This window comes from Phlebotomus argentipes, unplaced genomic scaffold (assembly GCF_947086385.1).
Source record: "Phlebotomus argentipes unplaced genomic scaffold, Phlebotomus argentipes genome assembly scaffold_4, whole genome shotgun sequence".
NCBI lineage: Eukaryota > Metazoa > Arthropoda > Insecta > Diptera > Psychodidae > Phlebotomus > Phlebotomus argentipes.
Genome location: NW_026776174.1, coordinates 13,301,643 through 13,327,038, shown reverse-complemented (window position 1 = coordinate 13,327,038; position 25,396 = coordinate 13,301,643). Strand labels below are relative to the sequence as shown.

The 25,396-nt window shown below is 43.9% G+C and overlaps 1 protein-coding gene across 2 annotated transcripts; it reads left to right on the top strand.

The window, feature by feature from the left end:
* The first annotated feature begins 1,739 nt into the window (after positions 1 to 1,739).
* Positions 1,740 to 22,368, top strand: LOC132258539 (putative transcription factor SOX-14). Of its 2 annotated transcripts, XM_059755872.1 has the most exons (3): positions 1,740 to 2,106; positions 3,213 to 3,491; positions 21,127 to 22,368. In XM_059755872.1, the coding sequence occupies exons 2-3, from the start codon at positions 3,339 to 3,341 to the stop codon at positions 22,363 to 22,365; spliced, it is 1,392 nt and encodes a 463-aa protein (XP_059611855.1). In that variant the 5' UTR covers positions 1,740 to 2,106; positions 3,213 to 3,338; the 3' UTR covers positions 22,366 to 22,368. The 2 variants fall into 2 exon arrangements, with proteins under 2 accessions (XP_059611855.1, XP_059611856.1); XM_059755873.1 differs by lacking the exons at positions 1,740 to 2,106; positions 3,213 to 3,491 and adding an exon at positions 15,844 to 15,890 and having other exon boundaries at positions 21,127 to 22,367.
* Positions 22,369 to 25,396: the final 3,028 nt, after the last annotated feature.

Here is a 25,396-nt window from a genome sequence, read left to right as displayed (position 1 = left end):
GCTCGTTTTATGCTTTGCCGTTTTTTTTGCTCAGCAAAAACCATCAAATCGATCGCGACGGCAAAAGGAGGTTCAACGCTTAGGGGCTCTCAGGTTTAGCGAATGAGGTACAAAAAGAGCGCCTGAAATTTTTACCCGTTTCAGCAGGTTTCGAGGGATAAATTTTTACATTTGAGGCTGACACAGACAGACTCAAGACAGACGTAATCCTAAGATAAAATGAAATAAGTCTGGTTCTTCTGAGGAAGACTTAACATTGCGTTTAAGAGGGACAACTTTTGCACACAGGACGATTAGGCCCGGACCTGAATCTACAGCAATTGGATTTAATTCTCACCCGTTAGAGTCAAAGGTAAATTTCGGCGGTGATTTTTTTTTCCATTGCGGTTGAGTATTATTTATTTTGCACTCTATGACAAATAGTGTCTTGAGATTTTGCGTTTAGTTGTGAAACCACCGAAAAAACGTCCGTGTGGAGAAGATGAGACGATCATCAGGTGGAAGCACCGTTTTAAGTGAATCACACTAATCGTAGACCGGCCGTAATCGCGCTGGTCTACGTGTCGAAACTTCTTGAACGTCCAGTACATTGACCGCTCGGATGATTCACCCCTCGCGGACTGGCTGCCAAAAACGCGGCGTGTTGGCTCACGAATGCACTGTCGTCATCCAGGCCCGCAGCCCAGCTGCCAAGAGCCAGTGTCATTAGCGCGAGATGGTCAAGTTCTCGGTAATTAGAACAGGCGAACCTGAGCAACATCTCTGCAGATGCTGAAGTCGCTTTTCCCATTTCCACGGCGCCGAAGGTCAATCGCTGATTAATTTCATGCGTGATTGACTCCTCACGGGAAGCCAAGTGTGCGTGCGCGCACACTAGCAGGCCGAGGAAATGCAACAGCTGAGAGAACTGGATGAGGAGCGCCATGAGAGACGCAGATGTGGAGGAGAAATTGAGACTCGAGATAGAGCGAAGAATACAAAAAAAAAACACACTGAAAATCCGGTTGTCTCAGCTGTTCTCCACAGTCGCGCTCTCGCTCGAGTTGCGCTGGCTCTCGCTCGCACGCACGCGTTGCGTGACAGGACCTGTCAGGGTGGCAGACGTGCGAGGATTAGGATTAAACCCGATTGTGTGGATGTTTTGATGAGTGATGTGGAATTTTACGGCCCTTATCGCGCGGATTTGCGCGATATTTTTCACACGATATCAGGCAGAGCGACTCGGGCGTGATAAGGAAGCCTTGGCAGACTTCTTGGAGCTGAATTTCGTCATGGGACGAAAGACATCAGTCGCAATTACCCTCAAATTCACCACTTATCGATTGTCGCGCACCCTTCGCGCTCTCCTCCGCGAAATCATCTGTTGGCGCTGCACTGCTGGACGACTTGGTGGGGCGCGGTCGCGGCCTGGGGAAGTGCGTGTCGCTGGCGCTCGGCCGCGGCCGAAGGACTCCTCGTCCCTGTCGCACGCACTCACGAAGGGGGCCGTGGTGAATTTCCTGCACGCACACAGGCGCCGCCAGCGCGTCGACGAGCAACAAATACGGCCCTGCGCGCGTGTGTGCGAGCGAGAGGGACGCATGCGTGAAGTTGGCCGCGAGCGCGCGCGTGTTGGTGAGGTAAATAAGCGTCGGACACTTATGTGCGGCCCACCAACACACGGCGGCGCGGCGTGGTGGGAGAGAACAGCTGATGCCTCTGGCTTCCGAAGCAAAAGTGCATTGGAAGAAGTCGGTGTGCTGTGCTGAGCGGATCAGTGCTGAAACAGCTGTTAGCGAGAATAGTCGGAAATTGTGGGAGCTGAAGTGTTGCTTGGCTCACAAACGGTTCCCAATACAGACACCCTCTCTTTGAAGACATAGAGTCTGAGTCTCTGGCAATCGAGTCAGTCGCGATAGGGCATCCCCCTAAGAACGTCCTCTTCTCTTGAAACACAGCGGCATCCAGTGAATATTGGCAGATTATTAAAACTCTTGTGCGAAAGATTACTTGGTCGCTTCGCTCCCATGAAAGGGAATCGCGAGTGTTTGAATTTTCATGGAAATCCTACGAGTTCTCCACACGAGATTCACTGTCAATCTCAATCACGGGAATTCGTATAATCAAGTGAGTGTTTTTTTCCCTGAAAATCAACATCTGTGTGCAACTGTGGTGGTCTTTCTCAGTTACTTCTCCGGAGCGAATAATTGTTACGATATATTTCATGCCGAGAACACGATGCGATTTTACTCAATTTCGGGCCTTTTTCGCTCTCTCGCTGGAAGAGATTCTCACTTTGGGGATCGACTTGACGCGATTTTCGGTGGAAATTAGCACTGTGTGTCCAAGGCAATGGCATCGGCGGTATGCTCGCATGGGAAAATGATAGTGCAAATAGCGTTGCCACAGTGGAAGAGACGCGTAGAGAGAAGCTGATTTTGAGTTTATTTATATGAGCGAACGTAGGAAAATATCGCGGAAAATCAGTGTTGAAAGTTTTCTGCCCATTGAAGAGCTTTTGAGTGCGACGTAGATTGTTTACGTGGAAAGATTGCGAATTCACGGGAAGAAGAGACTCTGTGTTTGATTCGGAATTTACGCACTTTACGGGCGCTCACGGGAAAAGTGTGTTTTGATGAGATGAGTTTCGTTGTATAGTGTAAAGGTGGGCCAATGTGGCGAGTCTGCAATAAATCACACGCTAGAGATTTCACCTTGGACAGAATCTCTCAGGGAAAAGGAGAAAAAAAAAGAAGAAGTTGTATCGCGAGAAATGCGTGTTTAGGTCACACTATTAATAGACGAAACTGAAAATTTCATCGTCATTTTCGCAATAAACACCAATTTTGCTTGGTATAAACAATCACACCATGAGATATCAGGGCGAAAACAAGATTACGGAACTTGAGAAACTACGCGCCCAAAGATTATTGAGAGTGCAAGTGTGAAGATTTGTGCTTTAATCCTTGGCGGTTTTGCTTGTGTGAAACAATTTCGCCCGCACTTAACCCAAATCCCCCAAAATTGCATTCGCAAAAGTAGAGTCAAAACAATCGCGCGCGCCTCAAAATTTAAAATGATAATTTGAATCTCACCTTGAGTGAGTCAGAAAATATCGCCACTACGAGATTATTAAGTCCAAATGACCACTGCAGTTGCATATTAGAGTAGGTCGTCTTGTGATTTGTGACTTCAGCCTCAAACATCCTTTTCTCTCTCTCTTCTATTTGCAGTAAAGACATTTTTTGCGTGAAGTGCGTTGGTGAAGAATTGTATAGTGACAGGAGAGCAGTTTATTGAAAGTGTGAACGATTTTTTCTGTGAAGCAGGAAGAAACTTTGGCGTCGTCTGTCCACAAAATGGTACCCCAGCATTCACAAGAGGGTAACATGACACGTACAGACATTGAGTCTACCACCGCGGCCACCGATGGCCTCCAGCACACCAGGATCGTCTTTGGATCGCAGCTCGTGGATAAAAACTCCAGCACCCCCTATTCAGATGCCACCAAGGTGAGTTTTTCTGATAAAAAGTGTCTCTCTCTGTTCTTCCGCGAGTGGATTTCCGCGTTTCGGAGATAGTGTGACCTCTGGTGCTTCCTGTGCCGAAATATCGCATTGTGACATTCCCCGATGATTTCCGTGTGCGCGGAGATCCAATGAGTCAAAGTTTGGCGAAAATCTTGGCCTCTTTCCGCGCCTGGCGAAGGTGTGAACACAGGAAATTGATGATTTTGTGCGCGATGGGATAAACAAAATGTACACACACGTGAAGAAGTGGCCCACGAAAGTCCACAGCGCGAAATTAATTGCATCAGATGGGGGCAAATTATGGTTTGGCGTTTGGTGTGAGTGCGGGAAAACAAAATGTGCGGCGATAATACCAATTTTGATAAGCTATCTCGCGCCATGACTCTGTACTTGGTCGTCGCAAGCTGAACGGTATGACTTTTCGCGTGTGCTTGTCATCCTTCTCAGCTCTGGCTTTTCGCACACACAGCACAGACCATAAATGCGCTGGAAAAATGTCAGTGTCGCCGAGCTCTGAGGGTCCTAGAGAGAGAGATAGAGAGGCCAAAGTGATCTGGGAGAAACTTGTGTTGTCCTCAGAAGATGAAAGCCAATCGGAGACAGTGTGTCTTCAATTTTAATTACTGCTAGTTTTACACGCCAAATGACTTAATGCGTTTTTGATTAATGCTCCAGAGTGAAGAGACTCCTCTGTTTTCCCTCTCGTCTTGCCACATTCTGAGTGACTGATTAAAATAATCGGTTTTCCTGCGGCGCTAATGATAAGCGCGGGGGGAAAATACAGATAGAATATTGGGTACACTCTCGAATTTACAGAATGTCTTTCAAAATCCTCTGCTGACTCACAACTCTGTTTGGCTCCATCGCAGGCACACACACGAAATTTCCTAGAGATAAAAATTTGTTGGCATGGAGAGCGTGTGTTTGTTTGATGCAGTTGCTATTTGAAATTGAACAGATTTTCCTGAGAACAGCCACACTTTTTCCGGTGGCCCAAGAAGAAAGCCACAAAGTTTCACTCCCAGACACATTTTTCACGGTAAATTCGATAGATAAATTAATGGCAGGAGAGAGGATTTTTCTCCACTACGCTCTGTGTTGCACTGCTAGAAATCGTCGCGCACACACACGGATGTTCGGTAAATATTGGTAAATGTGTGGTCTTGATGGCAAACATTTAAAATTGTTAAATAACATTGTATATCTGTCCTACATAGATAAGGAGGGAATTATGTGATTTGAAGGCACACTTCAATAAATCCCCACAAGCACAAGGAAGTGCGCAATCGAGAGGGCCCCCAAAAGTGTGTGTGGTCCCTTCCGAGGGATATTCCCATTGATTTGGCGCACAACATCCCAAGGAAGGGACGCACAAGATGTCAGGCTGAATAGAGCGGCCCTGCTGTATTTTTATTTATGACGATGATAAATTTTTTTATTGGGTGAAATGAATGAAATTCAATTGAAACATTTACATATTCAATTAAACCAATTTATTGCTGGGCTCTCTGGCTGTGTGCGTGCGACACTCGGTGCTGGATTCGGGCATTGAGGGTTCATTGATTTCCCAGTGACACTTCCGCATAATTCACAATGTGTGCTGTCACTAGGCGTGAGGGTGGGAAAAATGCATATGACCTCCTTGCGGATCAGCGAAGATTGCTGTGAAGTATTGAGGGAATTGGTGGGCAAATATTGAGGAGAGTCGCGCTGATATTTAATGTTGGCGACTCTGTGGTTCCTCTGCTCTATCATTAGAATAGCCATTTACCCAAAGAGTGGAATGGGAGAGGAGAAAAAACTATGAATATTGCCCAATACAGCCACATTTTGAGTGACTGTTTAATTTAACCCGGTATATAATGAGAGTAAATATGAGGAGAGGCTTGCAGGCGTGTGTTTTTTACACCCAACCTAATACATCAGGTAAATGAACTTGGGTCGCTGTAGGAAATTCAATGTCAAAAAAGAGTATGGGATTAGACAAATATTTTAGCGTGTACACCAATTTGGAGATTATTTGTTGAAACACCTTCGACCCGCGTGATTAGGAGTCTATCGCGGTGTGTGTGTGTGTGTGTGTGTTTGTGTGTCTCTAGCTTAGAGTCCTCTTGCCCCAAAATCCAATTATTTTGAGTGACAATCACTTACTAGTGCTTCTGCGACTAGTTTTTTTTTTATTTGGACCGCACAAAAAGCCCCCCACCAAAGTGACTTAAGTCAAACAGTCACTTTTTGCTCGTCTCTAATGCCGAATTCTACGCCTCACCTTCGATCAGCTGTTCGACATGTCGCGCCGTGTGATTAGGATAGTTTTGGACACTGGTGGTGCTCGCGCAGACGGAAAATGCGGCCCAGCAACGCTCTCTGGGGATTGTCTGTCGATCTTCTGGAGGAGATGCGAGGCGAAGTGCTGAGGGCGGACGGGAAAAAAGTGATTGTGTTACCATGAAACGTGAAATCCATTACCGGGGCAACAAACGATGAATTTTATATACAAAAGGCTACATATAACTACTTTTTTGACTTAATGGCTTTTTCACAAAAGCTGCCACAGATAAGCGCTTATCTCAATCTTTAATACAGAAAGCGCGCACACGGAGGGTCTATTTTGTGTCACTCTCTGGCTCTTTGCCGCTGGGGTGGCCATCCGCCCCGTTTTTCACAGTGTTGGCGCATAATTAGAGAATTCGCAGGGCTCTTGAGCTGAGAGAACACTCTCGGGGATATCGCATTGTGCCTCACCAGCGAACCGAGAGATTTTTCGAGTGTGTCTTTTTGTCTCATGTCGATGGGGGGAAAAAAGAATCTTTTTTTTTGCCCCACTCTGCCAATAGAGAAGGCCTACAAATGGTCGTTACATGTAGAAAATTTCAATAGAACATGAGGCGCTTTTTGCCGCGCATGAATTAATGGTATTGTGACAAAATATTGCTCTCTTGGGTGTTTGATTGATTTTCCATCGAAAAAATTTCGCCCAAAACGAGGGACACAAAAAGATAGACAAGTTGAATAATCATCGATGATGACGATACACGCGTGTTTTTTCTGTGCTGTGTGTCGGTTGGAAAAATAAAGAGAGAGAGAGAGAGAGGCTCCGAAACCCCAACCCCACCGCGGCTCCGCGATCCGCGTGATTCTCGGGATGATTAACCGAAAATTCTCGGCTGCCAGGCCTTTTTTCTGCCACAGTGCCCACTGGGTGGCTCCGCATAGTTGGTGTGCGCGAGATTTGGGTATGCTGGTTCCGGGTGTTGGAGTGATTGTGAAAACTTTCCGCTACTTGAGTCAATTTTCATGATATTTCTTCCCATGGCAAAAATTGGCTAAAGTCTGGGGTTTTTTTTTCTTCGCGCGCGCACACGTTGATTAATGATTGGAGAAAATAAAATTCAATAAATTTCCGCCACTGTCGCTGGTGGAGAAAGTTTTTTTTTTGCCTCCTTATCGCAATAATCCCTTCTTCCGACAACACAGCCTGCGATATTGTACCTCTTCTCGTGAAAAGCGTTTAGGGAACATCGTGCGCTGCCAATATTTCACGATCAAATATTTTATTTAAAAGCCCTCCTCGCTTTTTGCCACCAGCACAGGGGGAGGAAAATCGATTGAATTACCCTCTGCCGCATTTTCCATCAAGTCAGTTTCCACCGGGTGAAGCAATACAAGAAAAGCGGAGAGAGCGAGAGTCCGGCTAGAGGAGGAATATTAAGCAAATAGAATTTAAATATGCGGCTGGCAAAGTATTGGAAAAGTTGGATTTTCCCAACATTTCTCTCCCCACACACGCGCTCACAATGTTCAGCTCCTCTTTTTGCATCGTCGTCGTCAGTTTGTCTACCTCGGTGGCGGTGAGAAGAGAGAGAAAAAAAAAGAGTGAACATGGGAAAACCTATAAAATTATAGAGACTATCATGCCGAGTGTAACACAATATTTTCTTGCGGGTGGCTCAGAAAGGGCTTTTCTATCCCACTATTTAACTTGCCATTTGCAAAGAGAGATAGAGCTTCAGCGGCGGGGCTTACAACTAGTCATCGTGTAATGGAATATGCTTGGGAGTTTTTGACAAGAAGACGCTGAGTTGAATTGATAGATCTACTTTTTAAGATTATGTGGGGGTTTTTAACCCAATTTCAAGGCAAATGTTTTAATAGCGATAGACTGAATCAAGTCCAAAGGTCGCAGTTTTCTTTGGAATTGGTTCGGGAAGAATTGTTCGGACGTGATTTTTGTATAACAAGATTACGTGCAGCGTCATTCTTAAATCAAACACACCACGAATCCCAGTGTTTATAAAAGGATTATTGGATTGTTTGCTAATCCTTTAGAATGGGAGTCAATGGGAATCTAATATGACGGGGAGTTTGGCGGTATGTAGAATTTGGGATTCAGTGACTTGATTTATGCTGGGCTGTATTTGCGCTGAATTGCCAAGGAGCCATTGCTCACGCGATATGAATAGCCCCTCGCCGTAACCAATTTGTTGAGCCGTAAGAGAGCTCATAGAAATACAATGGACTTTTACAACTCTGAAGCATTTACAGACGACAGTAAATTGTGGGTATAAAAGTGGATCAAACCACAAGTTCATATCGTCGAACCACTAAAATAGGGAGAGAGATAGTAGGATATTTGGTGCGCCGCGCGCGAGAAAGTCACGTGGGGTGAGAGTTCTGGCAGAAATATCATTCTTTTTTTTCAAAATATCACACTCATATGATACAGGGCGAGAGAGAGAGAAGAATTGAGGTCAATAGACGGAGGAATGTGACAAGAAAGGCAATTTGATTATAGCTTATCGACATGGCGAAAGTGCGTACTTTCGCGGACTGATTTAAGCCACACACAAACGTCGCGCTTATCATTGAGTGCGTTCTTCCCCCCGAAAAAAAAATTATAATGATTGTTAATTGTTTATCGGGCATGCTTTTATCATCTTTTTTTTTGCACACTCTCTATGGCTTCTATCTCACCGCGAAATTTATGAGGGATACTTTTCTGGTGACCCAGTTTTGAGAGGGGATCGCAAGCTGGCGAAAGCACCCCTTTTCGCCTGAGTTTCGGGGCGGATGGGGTGGAAAACTGCCGCCCACTATTAGTTGCGGGTGACAATAAATAAAATTTATCCGGAAAAAATGTATGTCGACGATGGGGTTTGGGGCGCGAGCGGGAAAAATGGTAATATATCGGGCAATAACACTGAATGACAAGAGCGTATAGTTTAATTCAGTCGTAGTGCTGGAAACACTATAAATATGTGCGGAGAGAGATACTGCGGAAAAAATGCCTACATAACGATAGTTTTTCAGGCATATAATATTTTTATTTATTACATCATTTTAATAATACATACATATATAAAGTGTATTAAGATTATTGTAACGCGATAAGAGACACGCTATTTTATGGCACTAATAATTTCTGCCTTCTCCTGCCTTGTGTGTCTCTTCGCCAATATTTCACTCTATCTGCTTTGCATAGAGAGTGTTGTCTTGGAAGGAACTCGAGTGGAGAGATGGGTGAGGAAGTTCTATTGGGGCGAAGAGAGAAAGAAGAAATGCGATTCTTCATATTTTGATACTCTCTCGCATCTGCAATAGAGGCGACAATATATACTTCTCTGAGTGCACTTCAATAGACCCTCAATCATTGCTAACTTGTCTCCACTTGCAACCACTTTTTGCGTGATTGCCAGCGCCTGTCAAGGCGCGACAGGGAAACAATGATTTTGCCTGCAGTTGCTCGCGAGCGCAAAAAGAGTGGTATTGCAACAAATGCTCAAATGTAAATTTTAATGGGTCTTCATGTAATGCAAGAGGTGACTCGGGACTGTCGAAGGGTGTACAAGAAAATGGTCAATTTAATTAATTTTCCAACTGACAGGCAGAAAAGTCCGCACAGCCTTTAGTGCTCTCGGAGCTCTGGTTGTACACAATTTTTCCCCTCCCTTTTTATATAGTTGTATCTGCAAGAGATCTTTGCTGGGTGTTTTACCTTTTCTTTTTTTCTGGCTGTACGAGAGCAATTTCTGACTCTAGCCACTCTTGTTTAGAGTTGAAACACTCTCTGGGTAAGTGAACTTTCTTGATTTTATTCTCTCGGCAGCCACATAAAATTGCGGGAGCTTTTCCCAACACTTCTCTGTCCATGCCTCTTCGCATTGGCTTTTCCAAAAGCCGAGTGCGAGAGAGACAGGCTGCGGAGGAAAAGTGGAGGGCACTGAAATCGGGTATAAAGTGGTCTAACGAGCACCTCGAGAACCATCACTCTTCTTCATGCCAGGCTCTCTCTCTCTCTCTCTCTCTCTGTTGAGCATTAATGCTTAGGAAAAGATATATACAGTACAAATTTAGCACTTCCATAACTGTACCCGTTTAATTTAATGACACGTTAATTGCACATTAATATCCAATTGATGGATGTTGTCTCGCGGAGTCCAATTCAAATCACTTTTCTTTCCCATGAACCTTTGGGCCGCGACATATGGGCAGGCCTTAATTGAAAAGGTTCCGGGGAGATTTTTCGTGTAATTACTCTGGCGGGAAGGCGGAGAAAAAAAGTGCGAGGAGAGGCATCCTCATCCGTGTGTATAATTAAATTAAACGAAACAACGACCAAACTGACAAACATACAATGTAACGACTTCTAAACTGTGCTTTTTTTCTGTCGAGAGATGGCAGGGAAAAAAGTCAGTGTGGAAGAGAGGAGCTAGTTAGTTCGAGCATCGTTTTCTATTACACAATTTACCATAATGATTGTCTTGATGATGGAGCGAGAGTGGAAGAAGTTTTGGGCCAAGAGAGACCGAAAAAGAGCGCGCGGGATGCTCCACTAGCAATTATGTTAAGTGTAAAATGCATTTATGGCATTCGGAATGGTGATTACCCAGAGATTTTTCCTCAAAGCTCATTTTTCCAGCCACTTCCACTATCTCGGCGCGATGATGGAGTATAAAAGTGTCTTGCAATTAATTTTAATAGCGCCATACTTTCCATGCCGAAGGTTCAGCCTAATTAGTTTCTAATTTGTAAATGGGCAATATTGGTAGTCACTTCTGGGTTTTTCTTTTTTTTTCTTCAAGTTGCGCGCTTGCAATTGGATTATCTTCAGAGGCTTCTGAGGCGCGCTCTTCAGTGCGCGGGTGCTCGAGACTGAGATTTGATGTGTGTGTGTAATCTTGTGTGGAAATCAGAAAAATGCATTGCTGAATTTAAGCAATGGCCTGAGATTATGCTGAGAGTTATGCTGTACTTATGATAGCTATGTTATCCACTCTTAACGCACATGTACAGCCCATTTAGCTGCGGAACATGTGTTTTCAACTTGATGAATGCATGCACTGAAATAATTATGTGAAAAATGTTATAACATTACCATGTTTTTTCCTCACTTCTTTCTTGCCTTCACTCTTCAATATACCAACTTGGCTTCTGAGGTTTGTGTTCGCCACTCTTCAAATCCCACTCAAGTGAGCGGGAAGGGCGCGGAAAAGGCAGAGAATTCACTTGGCATTTAGGCGCCCAAAGTTTGTCTTCAATCCTAGAAATTTCTCTCTCACTCTACAAATGTAAATAAATTACAATCAAAATGGCTGTGATGTGTTTCCGAAAGGAATGTGTTCTTACATGGGGCTTTGTAGAGAGAGAGAGAGGTTTAAACCTGAGGCGGGATTCTAATCATGGTTTCCGAAACTTGATATCCAATTCATCAAACTAACCCATTCCGTGAAGACACTTTCACGCTGTCTGAGGAGAGAGAAAAAGTCCCTGCCGCACACATAAGAAGGATGCTGTCTCAGGAAGATAAATTGGCTTGTTCAGGTTTAGTCGCAGAAGAGCCACAGCAAGGAGAGATGGAGGAAAAAAAGGCCTTCGGGACGAGGCAGAAACAAGAGGAAAATTGTCTAAAGTGGCAAGATATTTCTCTCCCCAACTCAATACATTATAGTTTGTTTAAATATCATGTCTCACTGGGAATCTAGGGGAAAATCTCATCACTTTTTTCCTCTCTCTCTCTCTTCTCCATACAGAACGGATGGGAAAAGTGATGAGAAAATCACCCAGAGAGTGCCCGAAGTACTCTGTCTATTTCTGAATCTACGCTTCATTCAGCATTTCGCTGGCTCTCAAAACTCTCGAGCACTACAAAATACGGATACACTTTTTGGCTTATTTTAGCGATGACAAGTTGGTAAATTAGCAACTGAAACTTTCCACCTACCGCTTGAGAAAAATCGCGTGCACGTTTTGTGGTTGCGTGAACTCTTCGCGCAGTGCGATTAATCAGTATATAGTTTGATGATGATTCAGAATAGTGCTGACGAATTTTCCTCTGAAAACACACGATGATGTTGTGACCTAACTTTCCTCGCGGGTGTTTTGTGTCACAGAAAGTGCGCGGAATTGCTCAAATATCTGTGAGGCATATTTACAAAATCTTCGGTTGGTGTGTCTTGAAATTCAAGAACACTCCAGTTGGACTTTTTGTGCCCTATTGTTTGACTGACTTTTTTTCTGCTCTCTCGCTCTCTTTCACTCTGTGTGTTGTTTGGCAAAAAGGCAACATTAATTTACTGACTCATCGAGTTATCTCGCCAGTGTGTGCACATATATGAGCGCCTTGGAAACAGGAATGGAGGCTCTCTGGATGGGCAAACGAAGACACGAAGGCAAGAAGAGAGACCATTGTGAGGCGCAGAGGCTATAAATGATAGAAATAAAACAACTCCAAACCTGTATTCACAATTCGCCATGAATTATTGTGGTGTGGAAAAACGACTCGGAGTACTGAGCAAGACTAATCATCAATTCAGGATCAATTAATTAGTTTAAGTGTTGAGGCTTCGGTCACTTGCTCAGGTGTTTGGGCGTTAATTTTCCGGGTGAAAAGGTGCCTCTTTTTCTGCCTGTCTTTGGCTCGACTCGAAGGGCAAACCGAGTCCAGAAAGTATAACTGTCAATGTTGAATGGGAACTCTTGATCTCTCCGACTTCCTCATGGCGAGAGGAGCAATATGTGAAGTGGTGGAATTGGTGGCATCGCTCTGATCACGTCCCAAAAGCTCTGGGAGGGGAGAAGATAGTTTTGGTATCTTGCAAGACAATTGCATAAATTGCGCTCTCCATGTCCACAAATGCCCTTCTCGTGAATTGTTAATATAATTTTTGCGTTTGCCTGAAACTCTCCACACTATCGCAGCATTTAGATCTATTCGCGCAGTGTCCGTGAGTCCTCTCCTCAAGTGAGTGCATTTATAATAAATGTGTGTGGAGTTGTATAAACACCAGAGTCTTCCCGAGAGCCCACGATGAGACGTGCAGCGGAGCAAAATTGTGAGATCTCACAGAAAAGTATTACATAGAGGGTGAAATATAAAATTTTATCAAGATGATTACAATTTTGCTGAGAATATAAATTCACTTCCTTCTATTTTTCTCCAAGTGCGTTGCAACTGAAGTGTGTTGAGCGAGAAAATGGCTAAAAGTCACTCTTGGTTGTGTGATGAAATTTCCCCAAGTGTCTCATGGAGAGTGAGAGAGAGAGAGGAAAATATCACCTGCTGACCAATAATTTATTCCAACATCCACCCCAAGTCTTGATGCCTTCCTCCTCAACTTATCACTCAATTGACAGTCTCCCTTGTGGATGAAGAAGAGTGTGTTTCACCCGATGAATTTAATGGCAGCGCAAAATTGTGAATTGATCGAAATGCAGAGTCTCTGGCAGATGAATTTTTTCCTTCTCTTTCTCTCTCTCTCTCTGCTGAATTATTCATGAAATCGAGAGAGGTTCAATTTTTTAATAGGCGCCAGTATAATTTTGTGGCATTTTTTATTCAATACAGTTTATTTTATGCCATCGAATCTGCCGATATAACGAGGTTTCTCAATTTTATCACTGAATGTCCAGAGAGTGGAATTTTCCATCTTTCCATCTCGCAAGTCTTTCTCTGGCTTTTCCAGTTTTTCCAATTCACTTGTCCACATGCCGCTCACACACCCACTTTGTGTATGACAGGCAAATGCACAACTCTTTCACCCGGGCATTATGAGTCAATTGCTCATGAAAATTCTCAATCTTTCTTCTCCTCTCATGCTTGAATTTCTCCTCCGTGAAGTCACGGAATTTCTCACCAATGATCCGGTCAGGTGGTTTTGACGCAAAACCCCGCGAAAGTGACGCGAAACGCACAATTCTATCGTGCGTAGAGGAGCGAGAAATTAAGAGTTTGACTTTCACTGGCCGAGAGAACAGCGCGATTTGGGGGTCTTTGGAGAGGAATAAAATATTGAATTTCGGCCGGGGATTTTCTCCATGGACACCCCAAAAGTGTGGCGAGAAAGTCTTCTGCCTGAAAAATAGGGATTTGGATTTAGGGCACTTTTTGTCTTGCCTGCGGGGGTGTGTTTTTTTTGGTGTGTGTGCGAAGGGCTCGCAATTTCTCTCTTCCATATTTCTGTGAACACGCACAAGTATTAAATTACAAATTCGACAGGGATTTACTGGGTGACGGAGGCTCTTCTTCAAGGGGAGGATAATGTGGCTAGAATCTGTACATCACTTTCAAAATTACTTCTTTGCAATGTCTCAACACTTTGGCGCTTCGGCAAGAAGTCAATTGGAAATGGTTGGAGAATTTATATCACTGAAAATATACTGAAGACTCTGTTGACTGATAGTTTAAGGAATTGTGCTGAGTTGTACACCACTTCTGGCCATAATATCTCCCTCTTGTGTCTCGTCATTTCCCTTTTGGGACGCTCCTTCGTCCCGCGAGAGGCGGAAGAAAGAGAATCATTCCGAGAGGGATATTAATTTAAGCCAATTAACTATTTGCCGGGGGTGTAATTTTTTCGGGGTTCTTGAAATATGAGCTCGAAGGCGCGCAGGGTTGGCAAATCCAATGTGCTGCGATGAGTGTAAGGTAAAGAATCAAGTCCAGTTCAGTCAAGCAACGCCAAAAGATTTCCACACAACTGCCTCTTTTTTCCTCTCCACTATTTCTATGCCGCGCAGCTATTAAACAAGCAACGGGCCAAGGTTTTCAAATGATTTTCGCTTTGATTTCTATTTAATGAAAATGTTAGGCGCACCGTGAATTAAAAGTTATATATCCGACTGGAGAGAACACACAATGTGGCCCAGTCGTGAAGCCCATGGAAGTGTTCTGAGGCAAACTTGGGCGCATGCAACACCTGAGCCCACCCACTCTGCACCTATAAAAAATTCACAACATTCTCGCAATTTATTCAATTTATAAAGAGAGCCCAATTGACATGTGTTTGCGCTAGCCTGGCTATACAGCGTGTGTGTTTGTGTGTGTTTTTTTCGGGCGCCAAGGGAAAAAACCACAAAAAGCCAACATTTTAATTGTTCCGAGTGAAACCCATAATTTGCATAATGGGGCTCCAAGAGTCAAACATGAAAGAGATTTCGACGAGATTAGGAGATTTCCAGGCATTGATTTTTCGCCACAACGCGCAGTCTGCCACAAATTTTTCAAGTACAAATAAGCACAATGAGTTGCTTTAGTTGGGAGAGCGCGGAGAGAGAGAGAAAAAAAATGTATATCGCGTTGCAAAACATGGCAATACACCTTATTTGGTGTGTGGCGACTCTTGATTTTGATTTATTGCCGCGGAAAAATCGCAGCGATCGCGCGCAGAGAAGGGGCTAGAGTGGTTTTCGCTCTAGTGACGCTCTAGGTGAGAGACTTGTGTCGCCCAGGGATTGAGGAAAGGGAAGCATCGGCGATCATCATCACACCTTATAACTCAGCCATGGACCTCGCGGCGAGTCAACATTTCGAGAGAGAGAGAGAGAGAGACTGTGTGTGTCTATGGCGAAAACGGCGACTGGAAGTGCGACAGTGAATAGACAAATATAATAGGCATTAGATGGCATCCAATTATAGAACGCGCTCGCTGGTGACCTTTTACACTGACTCTGCTCACTTCCTCCATACATTCACTCCTCATCGCGCCGTCGAGAGTTGAGGAAGAAGGTGGTCGAACCCCCCCAATGTCAAATTGATTGTTTTTCGCGTTGTTTGTGAATTAAGGATTACCGCGGATCAATCAAATACCCATATCATGTGACACAGACACACGGATCGGATCTCCCTTCCGCTGAAGCACTCTCAGTGTGGCGGAAGTGCGCGGGGAAAGTGACGGTGCATTTTTATCAATCCCGGCAAGAGAGCGAGAGAGGCTTATTAATTTAATCCTATTATGGATTTGCTGTATTGGCGCCTCAAAAGCACACACAGGCACACTCTGGAAAAATTCTCACGCGCCTTCTCCTCATCCTGGAGGATATCCTGAGCTGAGGAGTGGAGAAGTGTGGGCCGAAGAGGCGCGCGCACAGATGGAGAAACTTGAGGTGCGATATTGACGAAACAGCGTCACTTGATACGTGAGTCAATCAGGGTCAAAGTGTTGAGAGAGACACACATATTATGAGGCACAGTCGAGGCATAAGTGGCGAAAATTGTGACTACACGAAAAAAATAATAATATTAAATGGCTGTTTGATGATGAGAAGGTCACTCTGTGTGTTGCAACATGTGATGATGGGAGGGGGAGCGCATGCAAGTGATAAATGAAGCATTTAGGAAGTGTATTTGCCTTCCCGACACCCGTCAGTCCATATGCTGAGGAAAAAAATCCGTGGCAATTCGGGCAATTCTTATCAGATTCTCTGCTCATGGCGTAATTTTTCACTCTTCTGCAACGCCCATTGCCCCAACCCCAGCCGCGGCTCCGAGAATATGCGATCGTTTTGTATTTCAACGTCACATTTCATTATGAAGAACTGTTGAGAGTGACGAGACGATTGCATGTTGCATGATCTGTGAGGGCAAGCAAATAAATTTAATACATTGTCTTGTAAATGAAATTGTTGCAAAATGCAAAATGTTACTTCTTTTGCCCACCCAATTCAGTGACGCGCACATGCAACTTCATTTTGCGTGGAATTGCTGGATTTTTTTTCATCCTTCACGGATGTTCTTGTTCTTAGACGTCTTAAAGAGCGCCACTTTAACGCTTGAAGAACTCACCTGAACTTGCATTAAATTACCTAACGAAAGGGCATTGCGTAATTGGATTATAATAGAGTTCTGGCCAGAATTGTGCATTTGATTTTGCGAGAGGGGCACAAGTTGTGGCCGCGGCGGTGGAAAAATCGCCAGTAGGGCCTCTGGGGAGGCATTGGAAAATTCGCAGTGTGGAGGCAAAGTGAGACAAGATATAAATCAAAATCATTTCATGGTGTGTTGCTATCTGTGTTAACACTTTTCAGTACTATATGGCAAGAGTGTTTTTGCTTGGCTGGCAAAAGAATCGCGCGCGCACATTTAATAAATCCACTATTTTAATAGTAACAATTAAAGCCCCCAATGTTGCCCAATACGTGATTGTGGCGTATAAATATTAATGTTGCCTGTTTATACAATACGCGAGAGAGCCTCATAAAAAAAAAAAATGTTGTGCATAATTCTCAACTCTTGTGGTGACACGTCACGATTGCATGATGCATTTTCGCCAGCCAACATGTGTTCTCGGCGGAGTTGAAGGCGCCCTTCGGTGGCCCGCCTTTCTGCATGATATCGCCGATAAGGGGGGGTGATAAGGGAGTCACACAGATGACTGGCTTTCCACATCCCCACTCGAGTGTCGAGGGATTTCTGGTGCGAGCGCGTAAAAAGTGGGCAGAATAGGTGGATAATTAAATTAATTTCCATCTAATCCATATTTCACACGTTTAATTTAATTTACTTGGCACATGAGTCGCGGGTTTTTTTGCGTGCACTCTTCTCACAAAATTTTCAGGCCTACACACTCAAATTGCGCCCATCCGAAATCTCCCGCCAAAACGTGCCTCTTGATTACATGCGGGCAAAATTAATGATGTACCGCCCGATATGGCCAAGAACACAGCGCAAGATTTACTTGCAAAACAACTCATTTTTTTTCCAAGCGCTGGGTGGATTTTTTCCAAAAAGTACAGACGCAAGAAGTAAAAAAAAAACACTGGCAAGGCCAGATATTTTTGGGCAATAGTGACTGAGAGCCAATTAAAATGAATTAATTTATGAAAATAACGCCGAGGCCCATAATTAGGGTTATTGTTAGATTCTTCGCGGCTGGATTGATGGGCAAAAAGTCCAGTGTTTGGGATGAATTGACGGGTAATTTCACTGTCACCTTCGCTGAAAATTGAAATTGTCTTGTCCAGAAAGCAAAAGTTGTGTGGAAATGGCCATAAAGTGGATGAGTGTTAGATTAATTGCTTAATTTTGTCGAAAATTTGTTGCTTTTTAAATACACCCAATAATTTACCGTAGCAATATCTTGTAGAGAAATTAATTTTCTGCTCACAACACTCGCAGTTGGAAAATTCTTACGCGCCTCTTGGAACTGTGAAGTCGGAGGGAAAAAATATAACCACAATAAAATTAATGATCTCGAAACATTTATTTCACACTATTTCCGTTTTGTCTAACATGATGATTTGTGTACTATCGGGGGCCTCATGGAAATCTCCTCTGCTTCGCACTTCTCGGTCTTTTTCTTCTTGCGCGCCTCTTCTTTCTTTCTTTCTTTTTTTCTGACTGAGAAACCACAGAAAAGTTGCGCTTTATTTTTTCTCCCATTATATGTATATGTGCACCTATCTTTTCCCTGGCACGATGATTAGACTTGAGCTCTCTGGGTGTAATTTTCTTACATCGAGAGACTTTCGAGGCATGGAGAGAAATTTCCATGCGGCGCTTTTCGAGATGGCGCCGATACAGATGGATTTTTTCCAGATCTCGCCACAAACACACACTCGTGGTGATGAAATTGATGCGAATTAAGTGTAACTTAGGGGATAATAGGTGCGCACTGGGCAGGGAAATCTCGGCTAGAGACAATTTGTAGGTTATTAGTAATTGACCACCGCGAGGCATAACAGTAAATCATCTCTGCTCGCACTGAGATATTTTCGAGCAATTGTCCAAGGCACAATTTCACCCAGCGAGATATACGTTACAATTTGAATCGCAGCCCGCGGGCGCGAGTGTCGCAGCCCAGAGTTGACTGACATCGCGTGCTTCACACTAATTATGACAAATCTACCTGACCGCCTCCCCCGCAGCAACAGAGTGCCGGAGGAAAGTGTGCGCGGGGGCCTCAAGAAAGCCAGCTCGGGTCCGCGCGGTATTAGAATAATTACAATATTTTACGACTCGCCGGGCGCTCTAATATCCCTCGTAATCCACCCTCAGGGCCTCTCCTGCGCGCTACGCACACCCCTTGAGAGGGCGCTTTTCGCTCGCGCGGAATTAATTAGGCACGGATGATTCACGAGACGGGTGAGATTCAGCGGAAAAATTATCTCGATGATGTATGATTGTTGAAAAATTAGAGTAGTTTAGCACTTTCAGGGGGAACTCAGTGTGGAATTTTCCACAAGATAGCGGATGCCTCACTTCTTCTCGAAAATTACATGTGAATTTTCGAGAGAGGAAATCAGCACAGGCGCGTGTAATGTTACGCGTAGAAAAGTGTCGAGGAAATTGAATTTACAAGTGCCGGATTTTTTTTTGGCTCATGACAGGAAAACTGAGCTGTGGAAGTTCGGCAAAGGTGGGAAAACACAGAGTTCTGGCGTGTGGAAAGCGCATAGGGTGTGTCAGTATCTTGAGTTCGGAGAAATCCTAAGACGTGTGACTTATCTCCTTGCAGCGCTGCAGCGCGAACTGCGCAGATTGCAGTGGCGCCCGGTGGCTGCCCCCCGCCGGCCGCCGCTTTGAGTGGTCAGAGGCACTCAAGTCCACCCACACGTGGAATTTGTGTGGCGAGATGAGGGATTTTATATACCTTCATCCGTCAACAGTATCTCAAGGTGTTTTCGAGTGATTCTTCCACTTTATCTCAAGTGTGGTAACCTTGCACATTTCCATTCCATCTCACTCTCGCGCCTCGCATCCAAATGGCATGAGAGAGAGACTTTTTGATATTTTATTAATAACACCATCCATTTTATTGAGATTTCCGCGTTCTGCGGGTGTGGAGAAAAGTCTACACAACTTCTGCGCTGATGATCGTTAGAAATTGGCGCCACATCATCGCATTGAGCACAAATTTATATGACAAGCAATTAAAATGAGGGGCGGAGAGAGCGCCGTGGCGAAGGTGATGGACTTTTTCGCGACAATTCCTCGCCGGAGGTGGATTTATGGTTGATTGGCTTTGGATTTCTCATCGGACAATCTCTGCAAGAAGTCAATCTTGCACACAGCGACGCGCCAGTGTTTGCTGTGTGATTTATACGCACACAAATCGAGGCCATGAGCGGAGAGTTTCCACATATACGGGTGGCAGAAGGACAAGTGATTTTCACTTCCTCATTTTAATGGGAATTTCTGGCTGCGAGACGAACGCGCGCGCGGGGCTTTTCGCCGTAGAGTGACCCATGCACAATTCACGGACCCGCGCGCGATGCACACATTTTGCAATGGCATTTTTTGCTGCCTTCAGCATCTCTTTAATGGCTCTGTGGAAAAATGTCGCGATGGAATCGTGCAGCGACCAAGAACATCACCAGTAAATCATGGAGACATCTTGGAATTTTATGATGAGAGAAGAACTCACCATGAAATTGAACTATTAAAGTTGCGCAATTTAATTGAATTTAATTTCACGTTTCTGTCGTAGATTTTCATGTGTGCGCTGGCCTGCTTGTGGGTGGCAGAGAGAGAGAGAGAGAGAGTCATGCAATTCTCCTCGTTTGCCCAAAGACACCCTGAGAATTTTCCTGGCTCTTTTTTTTCACTCAGTCTGGGTAAAATCAGCCATTTATCTTGTGGGGCCGCGAGCGGGGATGCAAAACTTCCGCCACCACATTTTTTATCATTCTCACGCGTCAAACATGGCAATTTGAATAAAGTTGGTGCGCTTTTTTTTCGTCTTTCGATAAATTATTTAAGTCTCGCGCGCACGTCTTCGTGTGTACAATACCAAGTGCAGACGATACAGGGCGCAATATATTGCCGTATGAAACTGTCAAGGTTGCCCACTTGGTAATTTTTATCATTATTTAATCAATCACAATACTGTGAGTGGAATTTAATTCGATTTTGATTGAAATTCGAGAAATACACTGCGCACACGAGGACTTCCTCCGCATTTCCCGTCCGGGCGCCGATGAAAAGAAACTTCCTGGGCGGGGGGTTAATTGTAGGGATTCCGGAGGGGTTGGAAAATGTCAAAATAGTGAAAGGTCAATGGTTGAGCGTGTGCACGGGATTGTCCATTGATTTTCAACACCGAATTGTGAGGGATGGGAAAAGGTTAAATTGACATGGTTGGTTTTTTCAGAACTAAGTGTTATAGGGAGAATAGAGCTGTCGATCATCGGCAAAGGTTGGGAAATGTGAAGTTCAAGGCTCTGAGAGTCACATGCGACTTAGTGAGGTCTTGACTTTTGAGAAAACCCAAGACCTACAATCATAGGTTTAAAAGCTATCTCATTTTGAATCGCGGAAGAACACTTGTGCTTTTTTTTCCTTTTCTTCTCCTGCTCTAGGACAGTAAGTTTACCCTTGTGTTTCCTTGTTTTGTCTTTGCAGACAAAGAAACACCATCCAGGTCACATCAAGCGGCCCATGAATCCGTTCATGGTGTGGAGCCAGATTGAGAGGCGCAAAATAACCGAAGTGACCCCAGATATGCACAATGCGGAGATTTCGAAAAATCTTGGCGCTCGATGGAAGGCACTGTCGGATGAGGAGAAGAAGCCCTACATTGAGGAGGCGGAGAGGCTGAGGAAGCTTCATCTGCAGGAGTACCCAAACTACAAGTACCGTCCGAAGAAGAAGCAGAACAAGCCCACGAAGTCCACGCCATCTGCCTCGTCTCCGTCTTCGGTGTCCGCCTCGTCGCCCAGTTCCACGGGCTCGCCGGCGTCCACGTCGCGCTCGCCGCCGCTGAGCGGCGTGCGCAAGGCGACGCGGCGCAACAGCCAGCGCGCGACGAAGAACGACACGAACAACAACAGCCGCAGCCCGGCCAAGATGCGCATCCGGCTGAGCCCGATCACGGAGCTGATACGCAACGGCGTGGCGGCCGCGAACCAGGGGCAGACGATCTATGCAATAAATGAGCCCGTGACGGGCCCGCAGGTGTACAGCATGGACGGCAACGAGCATATCCCCAACTCACCCGAAAGTGCCACATTCTACGAGGACAGCTCGCTGGCCGTGGCCGCGGACACGCAGACGGAGCGCATGTTCGATCCGCAGGAGCGCTTGTTCGACAATGACACCAAAATGTTCCTCGATAATGACTCCTTCGGGGCGGACACCAATGATCTCCTGGACACGTTCTGCGGCGAGGACAAGACGAATATCACCATTGATCTCATGGCGCGGTACATCGATGTGCCGAGTCAGAAGCCAACGGCGTTCTACTACAGCAACGGCGCGATGTACAACATGGTGGCGAAGAAGTATCCGGACGACATCACGCGTCCGCCGTCGCAGTGCACGGGCGCGAATGGGTTCGAGCAGGACACGCTGAGTGAGCTGCTCACGTCCAATGATGCCAACCTGAACGCCACGATCTGCGATAAGAGCCAGCTCAACAACAACTACCACACGGAATTCAGTGAGATCAAGCAGGAGACTGATCGGGCCGACATCGAGGCCTTCAACCACATAATCGAGCCCATGGACTTCCAGATTGACTCGTACGACAACCTCGAGACCAACTCCTCCAGCTCGGGCAGCCACCTGGACTTCCCCTACAGCGAGGCGGAGACGTCCAAGATGCTCACGGACTTCGACATCCCCATGCTGTTCCCATCCTAAAGGTGAGCCCACGACTAAGACAACCCGCGCCCCTTTTGTGATTTCCTTCTCACGGACAGAATCAAACCACGCGGCACCTCGCGTGCCCCCGACTTTTATTTTCTATCATTCTGTCGATCGGCGGCGCCGCGCCGCGAGACGTGTACAGAGAGAGTTTGTGTGGCTAAATGACGGAGAATAAGAGTTCATGGTTTCTGTGAAATACATATTATATTTACTACATAATTGACATTTAAATAAGGAGAAGATAAAATGATTAAATATATATTATATTCATTGTTGACTCTTATGTGCAGAGATATATATTACAATATAAATACACAAAATATATAATATACATATTTTCAAATTGATGTTGATACACAATTATTGAATAAACACAACCTATTGCTTTAAATATTAATGACTCTGGATCATCGGTTGGAAAAGAAAATAAAAATTTGACGAAAAACAGCGATGTAATACTTGAAGAGTGTGTTGTAGTGTTTTAGGAATCAAAAAAGAAAAAGAAAAACCCAGAAGAAAAAGGCTCACATAAAACTCAGCGTAGATTTAACCTAACAAAAAAAAAATTGATGAAAAAGCAAGAAAACCCAGCACGATTTTACACGCGATCCTTCTCCCGACAGACACTTTCCCTCCTCAGCAACGAGAAGCTTCTTAATATTGTCACAATAATAGTGTATTCGATGTTATTGGAGAATAGGATTAATCATGCAGAGAATAGGAAAAAGCGTGGTGTGTATAGAGAAAGCAATTTTTATGTTTCGATTTAGTGAAAGAAATACACTGAGGAAAACAGTGCGAGATAAACCCAGTGTTGCCAGGTTGAAGAAACGTTACAAAATTGCACAAAAGTGAGGTTACGGCGATCGTGTGTTGTTCACACAGAAACCCACTTTCTGTTTTTGCGGTGTAATCGCAGTTTAGCACTTTCGTGGCGACGAAGGTGACGGCTTTTTTGGGAGAAATAACCACCAGGGCATAAATTATGCACAATATTTGTCAATAAAATGTCATTTAATGCTGATAGATATTCAATATATATTGCATATTAGGATTTTTACAGTGAAAAGATAGGCATTAGAGTGCAGGAGAGAGATTTACAAACAAGCAAAAACATAAAAACATACATTTTCATATGGAGATTCACAGCTCCATAAGAGTAACCGGAAAAAAGCGAAGATAAACTTCATGTTGGAGTTTAGAAAAATAATACAAATTGCGTGTCAATGGAGTGGCATTAATTGAAAATAAGCTTTTGAGTGATTGAAATGATGGATTGTCTGAAGAAGAACTGATTTCACACACTCTTCTTCAACTGGCGAGACGCGATCGTCTCATTATAATGCGTATTTCACAATTGGACAGTCTATATTGTAATTTTATGATAACAGACACCAAACTAATAGTCTCTGTCTCTCTCTCGTGAGTCTCTACCAAATGGAGACTCTTAATACATTCACTGACCATTGAAAATTTTACACTTTGGCGCGCTCTTTTCCTCTCTCTCTCTCGCAAAATTCGCAATAAATTATCCACGAAGATTGTTTTATTTGTATAACATTATATTTTATTCCTTGCACAACCCGTCTGAATTATGCTTCTTTTTTTTGGGCAATTATGTGATGCTGAGGCATGGTAATGTCTTCGTCACACAATTAATTGCCATTTAGCCACATAATCACACCACCGCGATCTCGGGCATTTTTTCCCTCATTCAGCATCTGCGTGGAGGCGAGAAAAAAAGCACTTGCGAAAGCTGTGCTTAAAAAATTTCACACATTTGTGACACTGCCACACTTTTTCCCGGCCCATTTTTCACAGTGTGACAAGCGCGCGCTTCTTTGCTGCATTTCAACACGTTCTGCGGGAACTTGGCGACGCTCTTTTGCCCGAAAAACGCGCGAACTCGTTCACTTTCATTCTTTACGTGCGGCTTGAAATGTGACAATAATGTTTGATTAAAATGTGTGTAGGAAGGAGGAAAGAATAAAAACACAACAATTAAATTTATCGTTCTCGAAGGACGTGACATTGTTTTTCGGTGTGTAATTTTCAGTTTTCGACTCTGTCTCTCTCTCATTTGAAAGGGTTGCTCAAGACGCGTACACTTTCTTAATGCTGTGTTTAAGCACGAGGAAAAATATATATAAAAAAAAGATGTTATTAGTGCCTTTGGGACCATCGTAAAAAATGTAGCTTTTCGCAAATAAAAAAAAAACTGTCTTTCGGTTTCCTCTAATCTTTCGGAACAACTGCGCGCACTTTTCAAATGCAATTTAGACACTTAAGCGAAGACGTTTTCTGACAATTTTTGGCATTTTCCGGGGAAAATTTGCTCAAAAGGCAGTGCATTGAAGTCTCTCTGGTCGATTTTCCTGCAATTTAGAGAAACACACTTTACACATTTTGATCTTCTCAGCTGAGAATTCAAAATTTTCCCATTAATTTTTTTTGGTAAATTTTTGCCACACCCACACTTTTTTAATTTACGGTATTAGTAACATAACAAAGTAATACACTTTAACAATATTCTGTAAAATAGTTTTTTACTCTAAAAATGTATCGTGAGGGGAGAAAGAGAAGAAAGCATAGATGTTGAGTAAATATAGTAATTATCTTATACATATTTTAAGACTGAGAATTAGAATTTGAGGTGTAAAAATATTAAAAAAAAAAACAAGTGAAAAATAATTAATTCTAAAAGGAACACACATTTTTGATATTGCGGAGTAAAGAAGAGAGAAGTAAGAATTAATAATTTGGGCGTTATTTGATCGTTCTGTCAATCTTATTTGTAGGCTAAAAAGAAGGATTTTTCTTTTGTTTCTAACACTTATTTATTATTTTCTCTTAAAGTAAAGTGAATAATTTAACAAAAGAGTAAGCATTTTTTCATCAAGTGATCTCATAAGATACTAAAATTAATTTTTTTTCCCACCAAAAAGAGTTTTTTTTTTGTAAAGCAAAAGGCGAAAACAGTGGAGAAATGGAAAAAAAAAATTCATTCAAGACATTGCAACATTCA